At 37.6% G+C, this 14,656-nt stretch overlaps 5 protein-coding genes across 5 annotated transcripts; 2 read left to right on the top strand and 3 right to left on the bottom strand.

Moving 5' to 3' along the window:
- Positions 1-3,012: 3,012 nt before the first annotated feature.
- On the top strand, positions 3,013-3,970 carry LOC118434033. Its single transcript, XM_035846698.1, has 2 exons — positions 3,013-3,346; positions 3,413-3,970. Exons 1-2 carry the CDS (start codon positions 3,024-3,026, stop codon positions 3,903-3,905), a joined length of 816 nt encoding a protein of 271 aa, XP_035702591.1. The 5' UTR covers positions 3,013-3,023; the 3' UTR covers positions 3,906-3,970.
- A 685-nt stretch (positions 3,971-4,655) lies between these two features.
- LOC110841644 (ribonuclease 3) lies at positions 4,656-5,583 on the top strand. The gene is made up of 2 exons (XM_022087328.2): positions 4,656-4,841; positions 4,947-5,583. The coding sequence occupies exons 1-2, from the start codon at positions 4,832-4,834 to the stop codon at positions 5,492-5,494; spliced, it is 558 nt and encodes a 185-aa protein (XP_021943020.1). The 5' UTR covers positions 4,656-4,831; the 3' UTR covers positions 5,495-5,583.
- Positions 5,584-5,708: 125 nt separating this feature from the next.
- Positions 5,709-9,073, bottom strand: LOC118432858 (probable 4-coumarate--CoA ligase 3). Its single transcript, XM_035846573.1, has 13 exons — positions 8,872-9,073; positions 8,457-8,633; positions 8,326-8,389; positions 8,030-8,255; positions 7,838-7,949; positions 7,400-7,776; positions 7,143-7,297; positions 7,022-7,073; positions 6,655-6,728; positions 6,513-6,566; positions 6,339-6,453; positions 6,227-6,276; positions 5,709-6,133 (listed from the first exon to the last, which is right to left on the bottom strand). Exons 6-13 carry the CDS (start codon positions 7,611-7,613, stop codon positions 6,068-6,070), a joined length of 780 nt encoding a protein of 259 aa, XP_035702466.1. The 5' UTR covers positions 7,614-7,776; positions 7,838-7,949; positions 8,030-8,255; positions 8,326-8,389; positions 8,457-8,633; positions 8,872-9,073; the 3' UTR covers positions 5,709-6,067.
- Positions 7,682-9,286, bottom strand: LOC118435248 (4-coumarate--CoA ligase 1-like). Its single transcript, XM_035850971.1, has 7 exons — positions 9,164-9,286; positions 8,872-9,079; positions 8,457-8,633; positions 8,326-8,389; positions 8,030-8,255; positions 7,838-7,949; positions 7,682-7,776 (listed from the first exon to the last, which is right to left on the bottom strand). The coding sequence occupies exons 1-7, from the start codon at positions 9,284-9,286 to the stop codon at positions 7,682-7,684; spliced, it is 1,005 nt and encodes a 334-aa protein (XP_035706864.1).
- Positions 9,287-11,734: 2,448 nt separating this feature from the next.
- On the bottom strand, positions 11,735-13,171 carry LOC110850424 (DNA replication complex GINS protein SLD5). The gene is made up of 4 exons (XM_035846508.1): positions 12,929-13,171; positions 12,683-12,829; positions 12,243-12,565; positions 11,735-12,170 (listed from the first exon to the last, which is right to left on the bottom strand). The coding sequence occupies exons 1-4, from the start codon at positions 13,034-13,036 to the stop codon at positions 12,074-12,076; spliced, it is 675 nt and encodes a 224-aa protein (XP_035702401.1). The 5' UTR covers positions 13,037-13,171; the 3' UTR covers positions 11,735-12,073.
- Positions 13,172-14,656: the final 1,485 nt, after the last annotated feature.

Here is a 14,656-nt window from a genome sequence, read left to right as displayed (position 1 = left end):
ATTATCGTGAGCGGCTATCTAATAATAGTTATATTGGTTATCATGGACCCTGTACTTTAAAGTGAAGGTAAAGTTAAGTGGATGTCACTTTTGCTTCCATCGCGCGGAACACTTACTTTCACTTTTCTTTCCCACAGACATGACCAGTTAATAAGAGGTATAATAAAAAAAATAATTCTGCGGAATTATGCACAAAATCCCACTCAATCTTAATGAAAACCAGTTGAGCTCTCGCCCGGCGGGAGACGGGCTTACACGCTAGTTATCAATATCGAGATTTTGGGAATTTTGGGAACTTTGATAACATCGAGATTCCTACATAATTATGTATACGTATACGTTTATACACATACGTATTTATATAGTGCTATAATAAGCAGAATTTAGCTACATATTAAAAAACACAAATCTTTATACGTTCTGTTCTGAAGTATGTAGCGTGAAAATATCTATAACACTTCGATTAGTTTTTACAAATGTCGGAACAAGTAAATGGATTATTTTGAGTTATCAGGGATAATTATTACATGTAAATATAATGTGTAAATATGTATGCGTGTTTCGATAATCTCTTATGCGAGGTCGTTCGCAGCACCCCACAATTTCTAAGAGATTCTCAAAATTGTTTAAATTCAATTCCAATTTGTACACATCCACAAGTGTTCTGAGAATTATAATTACTTTGTCTTTCCAACTTTCTAGAAGCAGGTCTAATCCTAAGTCCTACATATATACATGAATATACATCTCAATTACCATTACAGCACCTTACTTAAAACCTGAAATGGGTGCAATACAAATAAATAATAAACACTTTGCAAGCAAAACATTTTTGTATCATAAGTAATTCAATAAATTATTTGCCTTATTAGCTAACGTCGTTTTGAGATTATTTTCTGGAAGAAATTAAACCATTTTGGAACTTAGAATTAAAGGCTACCAGCAACATTATAAGTATTTAACTCATTCCTACATATCTGTATATGCCTGTCTTTACGTTTAATTAAGTATGTATTTCGTAAACATATTACGTATGTATGCACGTATCAAGACGATTACAGTTCTAATTTTGGAGCTGCGCAGATACCAAGATATCGAGTTGGTAGATACACCCTGCTTTCTCCATACATATTTACACAAGTAAATACATTCGTAGTTAATGAAAGTTGAAATTAGTGATGAAAGCTTTCATTGTGAATTACGGCATTGTCGCTTTATGTAATGAAATCGGATATCTGCATAAATATGGATAAGACTGTCATTTCCTTGCTACTACAGTATGACGGAGTTCTAAATATTTAGAGTGGTCAGTATACATAGATATATTTTTATTTTTTACCGATAATTAGATATGCAGCCGAATAAAAGGTAATGGGTGCATACGCAAATGCAATGCAACAAATGGGTATGTACTTATATGTATTAAGTATAACATTATAAACAAGTGTAACATGCAATTGTTGACCATTAAATTAAAAAATATATTTGCTAATGATATTCGTAACAATTTGTGCCCTGAAATGAAATAAGTATATACACAAATTGTGTAAAACAATGTATCTTATTGCTCCACATATTCGTATGTAGATACATATGTACATATTTCCTACATAGATATACAATACATATACACATGATGTCGATATACAATCCAGCCAGAAACTCAAGAATGTTTGGACATATGTATGTATTACACTAAAAATAATGCTATCCTTCAGAAAATTAAATGCACTCACAATGGTATAATTACCTAACTAACTATGTACATACACCAAGAAATTTTAGGCTTTATTAAGCTACCATTTGGATTTAGCATATTTTACTTATGTAACGTAGAATCGAGAGTGCATTTACATAATAGTTTCTATGAGGATAAGATTATTTTTATGAATGGTGATTTCTAAAGGTCACATTTACCCACCCCCTATTGTCTCAGAAGTATCGTCCATAGACTTGCATAATAACATCTTACGCATTCATGATGAATCACCATTGATATTTCTTTTATGATGTAAGTATGTAAGCATGCGAATACGTGCATTAGCTACCTTACATATAAATATTTTCGAGGTAAGAATGCTACTACACACTAGAATGCTACTAAGAATGCTACTAAAAAATCTAGTAGAATCCTATGAATTTATATGTAACTATTTATGGTATTGATTTCTTACGAAGTTGGTAGAATGGTATTTATTTCTGAGCGGTAAATAATTCTTCATTACCATATTTACTACCTAAGCCATACCAGTTTTTTAAGAGTGTGTACATATTGTATAACCGGAAAAAGGACATACATATTTAAAAATAAGGAGTCTTTCTCAATGGAGTCGTTAAGTAAATAATTCATGCCTGACAAGCAAGGGGTACACATGTAGCCTGCGTGGGGAGATGTTATCTATCTAAATTGGGTGTAGGCACAGAATTGTAGAAAAACACTTATAATCCGCACTATTTGGTCAGCATGTCATACGCTAAACATCATCAGTACGCCGCCAAATTATACACATTATACACATCAAGTATACACATTTGGCCCGCATTTTTCAGTTGAAATAAATTTCTAGAGAAATATAAATGGTTGATTGGGTTTAAATATGCCCACTATATTCGACTACTTGCCCCTAATCCGCGCCCAGTTTTTCGTCAAGAACCTCTTTCTCTGCAATTTTATCACCTGGTCGGCTAAAAAGCAGCAATTTGTCCCAGTATTTTGGAGCAATGTGAAGTACACGTTGCCCCTCATTTGCAATACGGTGCAATGTGCCACCGTCCTGGCGCGGATGCGATCGTTGATTTCGAACGGTCCAAAAAACATCTTCTTCACCCAGATCATATCATGTTGTCTCTCTCTAAGCAATATTGGCCACTGGGCGATGGGCATGGCGTGCAGGAGAAAGTCGGCCGAAATTACGGCCTACTTTAACGGAATCTTGATCACACATGCGCAGTACAGTAAATCACTCCCGGCCAGACGAGGGGTTAAACTCCGCCTGAGGGACATCATTTCGACCGGGAAGTGCATGCCAGGCGATATAAGTCGTGGTGAGATGGGTCGATTTGCCCTCTGCATCGGTCTATTTACCCAAATCGTGCCTACTATCTTGCAAAACATGTTAGTTATCATGTTTCCCTGTGCAATGCCGCACTTCCTTCGATCTGCTTTCCCAGATTGTGCGGCAAATGGGAACGAATTCGTTTGGGATTTCGGCATACCGACAAATTGGGCATGGACGGTGACTCTGGTGGACATGTTTTCTTCGGGGTATGGAATGTGTCTAGCCTGTGTAGCGGTATCGTTCGTGTTTCATTGCGGGGTTACCTGTGTGGCGGATCATTTGAAAAGGTAGAATATAAATTTGAGACGGAAAATGCAAGAAAATGCGATTTCATGCAAATTATTTTCTTTCAGAACTCGAAATTCACTCAACCTGCAATCTATCCTGGCTTACAAACAGGCACAAATTCTAACCACTGCGGTCAACAATATCAACCAAGTGGGAAACCTGCCCATCATGATTACTGACCTTACCTGGGTGGGCATCACCTGCTTCTACGCCGTCATAGCACACAATTCCAAACTATCTGTTCCAGCCCTTCTCATCGCCGTTGTGCTCGGGGTTGACTGCACTTTTGCCACTTCTTTCGTCATTTATAAGGCGGGCGCTGATCTCCACGGGCTCTCGCAGGATATCCTGCAAAATTGGCGGGGTCGGAAAAGTATGTTGAAGAATCGCTACTTGAGAAGGATGAAGGCGTCGTGCAACGTGCTAAAAATTAAGTTGGGAAGTTCAGGAAATTTTATCGAGAAGGCGACCCCTCTTATCATATTCCAGTTTAGTATGGAGCAAGTAGCCAGCCTGTTGCTAATTTCGGTTAAAGAGAAGAGAAATTTGCATGCATAAAATTGCCCATAAAATGCGCCAGACCACATTATTTACTATGTATACGCGTTTCAGAATTTATTAAAATGATTTCATGTATTAATTCCCAATTTGGTCAATCGTAGGTAAATATTTGTGTATTCACATATGTACAAACTATTCTAAAGTGGTGCAATTTACTTAAACTCGTTGGAAAATAAATTTACGCATACATAATCCGTTAATGATAAAGATTAGTCCTTCATAAGTCTTATTGTTAGAAGTTCTTCTCTGCTACAACAATCGTGATGGAATTTTGTTTTGACGAACTGCGTGTAAAATGTACATGTGCATATACCCAAGTGATGCATGCATAATACTGTGGGTCTCAAGCATCAATAAGAAGTACTTACTGTCTCATGCATTATTGTGATCGGAAACTAACTGAGGCATCTTGAGACACAACAATTTCATTCAATACAACCGGATAACATCATTTGCTCATTCAATTAAAGTCTAGCAACGGCCGCTCCGGATGACTACAGTGTAGTCACCCAAATTTTGTGAGCTGTACATACATTTACATACTATCCACAGTCATAATAATCATACAAAAATAGCGATGCAAATTCGTAAAATATATTACATGTGTTTCTCAGGAATAAATAACAAATGGTGAAAATCTTGTCATACAAGATCTCGTTGGCATGTAAAAGTAAGAAAGCGGTGTTTGCAAGTACGCTTACTTGTTTTGTTATGTAACTTTTGTGTACATATGTACATACCGGCTTACTCATTCATTTCATTCCTCAGCTCCAGCTGGATGGAAAAGTCACATTTACATACATTTCAGATTGAAATATACTTTTTTTACAATTTTATCCTTCCATCAAACCGGAAGTGGAATACTATCTGGATTATTTATTTGCACCCTTTTCCATCACCTCCATCGTAAACCAATTCAAATCATGGGTTTAAGTAAGCAAATACATTCATAGTAGTTAACAATAATTTTACAACTTTCTCCATTTTTATATTTAATAACCTATCAATAATATTAATTCCATATTATTTACTCGACAGGTTCCTCCAGTCTCTACAACCTACAGAAAAATATAGGATACCATTTCCGAAACGAGGTCATTCTAACGGAAGCTCTAACTCATGACAGCTGCCGCGTGGATGATCCCAATATAAAGACTTATCAACGATTAGAACATTTGGGCGACGCAGTAATCAATTTTGCCATAACGAACTACCTTTTTCGCAAATATCCCGACTCTAGTGAAGGCACCCTGTCCACCTTGAGGGCCAACTTGGTCAACCAAACTAAACAAAAGGAAATTTCGGATCAGCTCGAGTTACACAATTTTGTCAAGATGCACCAAAGTGTGAAGGGATTGCCACGACACGACAAATTTTTGGAGTCCGTAATCGGTGCAGTGTTTATTGATGCGGGTGGTGAAAGAAAAGGGGGGTATAAAGAAGCAAAAAAGGTCATTTACAATTTGTGGGAGTTGAAAGATGGCCAGGCTGCCGAGGGGAACGGAAGTATTTTTGAAATTGTGATCGGATCCGTACTTATTGTTGGGATAGCAATGCTCTTTTTAGATCGGGGAGTCAAAAAGTGAATTTAGAAATAAGATGCTTATGTATGAAGTCAGCTAAAGTGAATATTTATTAAATCGATAGTTTGTTACCACTTACATAATTCTGAAAATTGTAATGTTTACATCATGTGCTGTAATTATAATTACATGGCAATAATTGATTTGGTAAGGCATACACATGGTTTATTTGAATTGGTACTAAAAGGAAGATACACTCACTCACATACATATGTACATAAGTCATTGTAATGATTATTTAATCGTGGGTACTTTTCTGCTTGTTTATCTTGTCGCATTTTGCTTGCGGAGGTTATACGACAGACAATACATAAAATCTAGAAACGTGCTAACTAATCCAAACCAACGAGCAATATTTTAAAAATATCAGGTTCTGTAATTTTCATATTTTCAGAGTAATATGAGGGTGTAACTACCTCGAGCTTTAAACGAAGACACGCGTTTGGAAGCATTCTCACCCCAAACAACGAGACCCCGAAATCAAACGGTTCGATGAGCTATATTGAAGGGCCTCAAGAAATTTATGGGGATATGACTATGAGTGCCCCCCGGTATTTGTGTATGATGAATGATTGATTAGTCTATTTGTATTTGTTCCACAAGTTGTCGAGAAACCTTCCCGGTTTTCCCTTTCGGAAGTTGCTGTGAACATAGTAACATACATACATAAATACGTAAATAAACTGTAATACTTGCAACGTGCCTTGCCAATTGACTACGTAGATGTGTACATACCTCGAGAAAGTGGACACCTCCTCGAACATGTTTAAAATTCGGCAATCGGCCTAATAACACAAAATTGTACGTCATTTGGCAAACCTGCTGCAAAATCATGTAATAAACGCACTATTTGCAAACTCTAGCACTTCCTGCTCACTGCATTGAAAGTCTGGCAAAATAACGCAAAAGGCTCGCGGAATGTAACCACCTCCATCAGGATCGCTGACTCCCACAACACAAACCTGTAAGATCGTTCAAGATGATAAAACTTACATACATTTGTGAAGCACGGGGCACTTACTTCTCCGACTGCGGGATGGTCGTTAATAATATTTTCGATATCCGTTGGTGAAATCTGCGTTGTTATTAAAATCATAAATATTTATATGTATATGTTACAATAACTCCCTCGTTACGAAATCCAAAAAAGCTTACATACTTACATGATTCCCGTAATATTTAAAGATTTCCTTTGCTCTATCCACTATGTACACAAATTCGTTCTCGTCATAATATCCTAAATATGTTTCATGCTAACATGTATTAAATTCGGGTTTGTAAATAATGGAGGTCTGCATTGCCAATTTGCATCATTATTAGCAAAAACAATCGAAAATTCGCAAAAAAATGGCTTGAAAATTCATTTGCGAACTTGCCCATGTATTTATGTATTTCGCAATTTTTTAAAGTTAGGCTGCAATGCATACCCCGAATATTTACGAGTAGAATGCAATACGGTAGTGCATGCATTAAAAAATTATGGTTCGCAAATTGGTAACTTCTCTTGTGACTTAATATGTACATACTTACCCACATCTCCCGTCTTATAGAAACCATCTGAAGTCATAGAATTCTTTGTGGCCTAGAATAAAATTTGATATCGTTAAAAACGTGTACAGAAATTTTCAGGTTCCTTATGATTGTTTCAAACCACTGGATTTTTATAATAGCTGGTGAACATTCCTTTGAATTTTACGCACAGTTCACCAGATTCATTGGGACCTAGAATTTGTTCCCCCGTCTCCAAATCCCTGAATTGAGCAGAAACTCCAGGCATTAACTTTCCCACGGAATTTTCGGGTAGTCCTACATAATTGTCATCGAATATGTAGAAAATAACTCAATATCAATATGTAAAATCGTTTAATTAAAACCATCGCAAAAAATTGTTTAATTTCATAAAGCCACCTTGTAGTGCATTTTCCCAAGCAGGTAGTGCATTTTTGGTATCAAAGTTCAATGTACTCAGGATAAGTCCCACCTCAGTCGTGCCCATAATCTGAAGTATAAAAAGCGTATTAAGTATGTCAAACACGTGTATAAATTCCGTGGCCGCGGAAACTGTGGGGACATCTTGCAACATTAACATTGTGGATAGGGGAGGGAGGGGTTTATATAACATTATCCCTCTGTCCCCACACTTCCGCGGCCACTGTGTGATTTTGATACTTGTCCTATATAATAAATGTGTTAACAAGATGAATTTATCGGTTTATTTTGTCTCACATTAAAAACCTGCTTCATATTTGGAAGGGATAGAATTATCCTGACCATTGCACCTGTCACTGTAAACCATACAAAATTATTGCCATAATATTTACTTCTAAAAAGGGCGAATTTTCTTACATGGTGAACCACCAGTAGTTGCCCACTGTAAACAAGAAAAATCATACTGTGACACAAGGGGGTGGTTGACAAGGGCCAATAGCATTGCTGGAAATGCGAAAATATGTCGAGGCTATAAAACATCAGACATTTCTATTAACAGACAAAGTACAAAATTCCACTTTAACAAAATTCAACCCCCCAAATTCAAACCTGGTATGTTTTGATGGCTTCAAAAACATTTTCTGGTTTAATTGTGTGCATAACAAGGACGTGAGCTCCATCGATAAGCCCGACGGCTGGGAAAATGCAGCCCGAAATATGCGTGGCTTTTGTAATAGTCAAATTCGGATTTTCTTTGTCAAAAAGTCCACTCGTTATGGACAACACGTTAATCATCAAGGCTCCATGCGACAACACGGCTCCTTTGCTTGGTCCACTAAATTTTTATAATGAAGGGATTAACAATCATGTAGAGTTTACATAAGTATTAAAATTTTCTAGCTTACGTTGTCCCACTTGTGTTTAATATGATAGCAGGGTCGTTATAGCTTATACACAGTTTTGGCATTGCTGTAAATTTCGGATGTTATGCATGGAAATTGACAACGTAACAGCAACTGCATGTCTGTCTACATACCTGATCCGTCGTCATCCATCAGATCAAATATCGATAAACAGCCTTTCACCCTTCCATTTACAATGACATCAACGTCCCAATAAATTTTGTTTGCAATTGTTAAACACATTTCTGCCATCTCTGGTTTACAGTAAATCCATCCTGCTCGAGACTCCTTCATACGGTGAAATATAGTTGCTGTGTGATTGAAAAGTGTAAAAAGCATACTTAACACAATGTATTTTATAACTGAGGTCGACGCCGCCGATCGTACGCCGAAGCACTTTACGCGCCGCCAATGGCATCAACATTTGGACGCTGCGCCGAAAAAAATGACCAAAAATGGCGCCGCCGCAGCCGAAAATTGGTCGGCGTCGACCTTTGCTTTACAACTATGTCTGTTTGTACTAAACTAATGATTCTACATCATTATTACATTCGTCATCTTCAGGATAAGACGCTCTTGGCGTTCCGTTCGCTCGCCAGACTCCGGTGAAAAATATGTGCAGTTTTGAAACGTCATAGGTCAGATAGAGTATAATATCTCCAGCTCTGAATCCCCGTTTGTAAAGGGCACTTGCTACGCCTTGTGTATTTTTGTCAAACGATGAAAAGTCGTACGACTCTCCTGTGAGTGTGTCGGTCTGTAAAGATGCAAATTTTGTACACATGGAAATTTTAGAAATTACAGAGTCCCTTATCTATTTATTTAACTTGTATTTAATTACTATGTATGTAGTTTTCCCTTGTGCTGCGTATTCGTTAGCTTTCTCAACTAGGTATGTCGCCAATGTGTGGTTTTCGGGTGGAGAGATATCCTCGAATGGTGAAATTAACGTATAGTTTTTCATTTTCGAGATGTACCGCAGAGAATTTCCTGATACAAAGTTTCAGCCAACTTGTTAGTGTAGTGTAGTCAGATCACTAATTGCTAACGTGGTGTCACAGTTGACAGTGCTTCCTCCACTCTCGATAAGTCTGAAGTCGTTAGTGGAATGACATGATTTCGACCTTTATTAAAAAAACTAGTTTAAAAACTTTGACACAATTACACAAATAAATAGAGATGAAAATGCAAACACTTTCTCCGGACTTGACTTGAAATGCACAAAGTGTTTCGCCGAGTTTTCCAGGTTTTTAGTGGGTTATTTGCATGAAATAGCTATAGCAAAGCTACATCAGTCATCCTTGGGTTATTTGTGTAACTTGGTTTCGCTGTTTGTACTTATCATACATAAATAGTATCTATCAATCGGCAGGGGGGTCGTGCATAGTTCTACACGGTGAAGGCAGGTGACATAATGTTGAAGAGGGAAGGTCGTCGCAATTTCGCAATTATTAATTTGACACGGTGTGACCTATATATTTACATACAATATGTAAACACGTAGCAGGAATCCGGTACGTCATAATATCAAATCACACGAGACAGAAAACATTGGATGGCATCGATTTTACTCTATTATAAATAAGACAGAAGGTCATTCCCAAAATTAAGTTCAATCATGCAATGTTTAAATAATTTCATGGTAGAGTTGTCACTTTTTGGCTTGGCTTTCTCGGCTTATTAAGGATGAGTCGAGTCGATCTCAAGTAGGTAAGCCAAGCCATCAGTAGACTTACATAGAATGATGATTTGATGTAGCATAGATTTTTAATCTTACTCTACCCATATTCGATCATCGAATTTCGATGTCTTTATTAAGGATAAGTGCAAATTTCTCCAATGACACCGATGGTACATTAAAGTATCAAACGTTGCATTGTAGATATCTCAAAAGACATGAATTGATGAGTCAAAATTCATGCCATTTTAGAAATTTGCCTTTAAAGACATTGAATAGGGGTAGAGTGAGATTAAAGATCTATGGTCTATCTAAAGATCTATCTATGTCACATCAAATCATCATCCTATGAAAAATGAAACCTTAATGACCTGAACCCGGGTAGCTTGTTTCGACCAAAAACTCAAGTTTTGAGTTTGCCAGCTTGCTGGCATTTCTATTTCGAGGATACTGTGCATGCTTTTCATTACAACTTGTGCAATTAAGTACTTCTATTAAATATCAGATTGTCCTTGTGCAACATAAGGCAAAACAGAAATACAAACCAACTAAGCTAGAGATGTGCATAGGGCAGGGTATACCCTAAAAAAACCCTACCCTGCCCTACCCTATAGGGCTTTGGGCGGGCGGGCTTTTATTACCCTGAATTTTTAAGGGTAGGGTAGGGTAGGGCTTTTTTAAGTAGGGTACAGGGCCGGGCGGGCTTTTTTGTATGTACACCAATATGCTGTAGGGCAGGGTAGGGCTTTTCTGCTTTACAATAACGCAGTCAACCATCGAGCAGGCCATCAGAAATGAGACGCGGGACAATCTTGTCATCTTTCTGCTGTTAATTCACTTGTGTTACAAGTACTTAAAATTGATTATACTATGAAGATTGACTACTCCATGTTGACATTTGTTACTGGTGTGGCGACAAAAAATTTGGGAAGTTGCAAAAAGACTGTCAAAATTTCTTGCGTCACATTCCATAGATATAAGAATTGTTCAACCACAGGAGTACAAGAGCCAAGAACTTCATTTTTATCCGGTGGAAACGTAACGAAATTAACTTTGATTTACAAAATTACTAGACCATTTTTGAAGTTTGAATGTCATTATAATTTTTTTAATCGTCATAATTGCGAACTAATAATATATTAATATTATTAGTTGCTTTAAATGATTTACATAAACAATTATTTATGAATAGGGCCAGGGCCCGAAGCCCTATTGGGTAGGGTAGGGTTTTTATTGGTTAAGAAAATCTAGGGTAGGGCTAGGGCGGGCTTTATTTTTCCAGGGTAGGGCAGGGCCGGGTTTCAATTTTACCCTACCCTATAGGGTAGGGTAGGGCAGGGCTGGGCCAAGTAGGGTATAGGGTAGGGCGGGCAATGAAAAATGCCTGCCCTGCACATCTCTACTAAACATGCATGTCAAAAGAATGAATACCATGTAAAGTAACCTTTAAGTTTTGCCTCTGAACTTTTACATATGCCTCTAAATGTGGTATATGTATACGTGTATAGTATAATTACATTGAGTAGTTTATGGGCGAAAATGGATCGCATAAATTAAAAAATATCACAACGCTTGAAAATCGAAAGTTTTTCCAAAATGCAATTATGAAGTTAATTTTAAAAAATTGTTAATCATAAGTCAAGTTTGTCATTCAGAGCGAAATTATTTTTAAATCGCACCTAAAGTCAAAATGACAGCTCGGTTTAAAAATCTGATTTTGGCTTAGAATTTATTTGTGGTTTATTTAACAGTAACACTAAATTGAAACAAACTATTATCCTTAGCAGTTACAATTTGTAAGATAAAATAGTAGTGAAATCTACATCATTAACAAGAGGAAATTGTCGCCTTCGTTTCGCGTCCGACTCTAAAACTGGTTAATTTATGTATTTAGAAACGAATTTAACAAATGACACCCATTTGAAGTAATAATTGAATAAGCTAACTTGCAGAGTCTGCAGCTCAGAATCAAACGGACACGTCACCATAATCATGCCGTAATATGCAGTCACAGTAAAATTACCATTTTTATGTATAGTTACTAATTATTAATTAGCTAGCATTTTATTAGCTTCAAATGAGCTGGACGGCCCCACCCGCTACGAGATGAGAAACAGCTTCGTACCGCATAAAGTGCAAGTCTCCTTCCTCCAAATCGATTGTGACAAATCTGCAAAAAGAAATATGTAATAGACAAAGTAATTTTCTAAAGGAATCATTCAACAAATTTAAGAACCCTCACTCGTCAATGCTAATCCCCACTTCCACCGTTTGGTTTTCAACGACGCGAAAAAACACGAACGCATCCATCTGTGGAAGTACCCGGAATTTCTTGATTTCAAACTTCTGCAGAATGGGAGGCATTTTTGAGATGAGCGTTTCCTTCAAGTAGTCGGCAGTCCGGGTGGCTAAATTTTTTAAGAAGGTGAATTCTTCCTTGAAAAGGACGGACTCCTCGCCTCGTGGCCGCTTCATTTCAGCCTCGTAAAGGGCAAACGACATCCGCTGGACTTTGAAGAATCGTGTCCTCATGTACGATACCACGATGTACTTTATCCGTTCCAGCTGCAAAAATTATTTCAAGCAGATTTTATATTCTTTTCCACTACACAATTAAGTAATGCGTCAAACTAAGCTTAATTATTATTAACAACAACAAAAAAAGTAGCTGTAATTGTTCACCTCTAATTTGTGAATATCTGTCCGAACATCCTTTTTATCCAACGTGATGACATTTCTCTCCATAACCTTTATCTGGCCAAGCATCGCATCCTTCTCCTGTTCCAAGGGGGGCAGCACATCTGGCGACATTTTCTCATTCATCCAGCCCTGCAAGATGACACTTTTACTATTTAAATTTACAATTAAACTCTTTAGTTGATGTTGACATTGCATCTTCATTATCAAAATTTACTTCCAAAATCTTACGTGTTCCAACCGAAGCAAAACCTCGGCAGATGTGAGGACCATGGGTTCTTCGTCGTTATCTTGGTCTTGATCATCGACATGGTCGCCGTCTTGCAACGAAATCTCCATTCTTGCTCCGGGATGCGACGGGTTGTGCAAAATGTGTGCCTATAAATAAAATTAAAAATCGAGCTACTTAATTATTATTTTTACTTCATACAATCCTCAAAAAAATAATTGCAAAGAACTGACAGAGATTCTCTGCCCGAGAAGAAGAAAACGGAAATGTGGAGGGGTCTCAGAAATCCCTGGACACAAAATGTTAATTTTGTCGCTGAGCGACTGTCGCTCAATTTGAGTGAGAGACATTCGATGTTTTTACTGTTTTGTGAAACTTGCTCATCGTCTAAAAAAAGTTAAATCAAGATCTCCTCGTGATTTCAGGAGGATCAATCAATAGTAGGTCTGACTTGTAATTTATTTTGAATAATTGCAGATATGATGATATTTAAATACTCGGTATTTCTTTCTTGTGACCAATCACCATCAGACCATCACCGACAATCTGACTCTGACAGTTTGTAATTAATAATTTATCTTATTTGGCGCAGAGGTACGACACCATCATGCTGGTCACCAAAACTTGTACACAATTGGAGAAGTATGTTCCTGTCGATGACAACGTGGCGACGAAGGCTTTATTAAATCCTCTGGTATTTAATTAATGCCTTCATAATTGACAATGACAATGTGCAATTTCGATCATTTCATTCAACTTATAATTTTGCAATGACACCACGCAAATAATGTCAACTTAATTTGTGTAAATATTATTTCAGATCCTGCATAAGGTCTTGTGTTCCTTGGACACCACCACTTTAAAGGCATGTCGCCTCGTGTGCACCCTTTGGGCGGACGTGGGCGCTACATATCTCGGCAGGCAGGGTCGCCTCGCCTTCTCGGCACCGCCAAATCGAACAAAGTCTGAAGAGTTGACCTCATTCAATCACGATCTGGTCAAGAATGTAGAATTACTGTTCTACACAAAGACGGCGTGTTGCTGTCCCGACATTTGTACATGTTTGACCAAGCTGCCCTCCAACTTCGTCATAATTTTGCCCGAGATTTTTGACAAGTTGGAAACACTCGAGTTCTTCTATGCCAAGGCTTTTCAACCCTTTCAAGAAATTTGGAGCACTAATGATTTCCCACACCTGACTCAGATCTCGATCATTGCTGACGGAGAGGATCTCGATAAAAATGCACCACCATCACGGGAGATGGGTCAATTTCGACTCCTCCCAAATCTGAAAGTGTTTTCCTTGAAAATGTCACCCTGCTGTGACTCGTCACAGCCCTTGATGTCATCCATTTGCCAAAACCTGGTCAACTCGGCGCCCAACTTGGATGACCTAGACGTTGTTGCAAGTTTCCACTTGGACTTGTCGGCATGCAAAAAACTCAAAACGGTCCGGTACAAATTTCATTTTGAGCGTTATACTAGATTCTATATCGAAGAGTTTGCGAAAATGTTGGAAAGCTGTAGAAATTCTTTGGAAAGTTTGACCTTGGGTTATTTTGGGTGGGGGTGGGATCAGAAAGAGAAGGTAAAATCCTTGCAATATTTATTCGTCTTACTCAAGCTTAATTAATTTTTTTATCGTAAGCTGGATTTCCACTTCCCAAATCTCACCAACTTCAGATTTAATGCTGTAGATGTGTATTATAGCATTAAGGACTCGCTGAACG

Source organism: Folsomia candida, unplaced genomic scaffold, assembly GCF_002217175.1.
Source record: "Folsomia candida strain VU population unplaced genomic scaffold, ASM221717v1 Fcan01_Sc001, whole genome shotgun sequence".
Classification (NCBI taxonomy): domain Eukaryota; kingdom Metazoa; phylum Arthropoda; class Collembola; order Entomobryomorpha; family Isotomidae; genus Folsomia; species Folsomia candida.
This window is presented reverse-complemented; position numbering and strand designations above follow the sequence as displayed.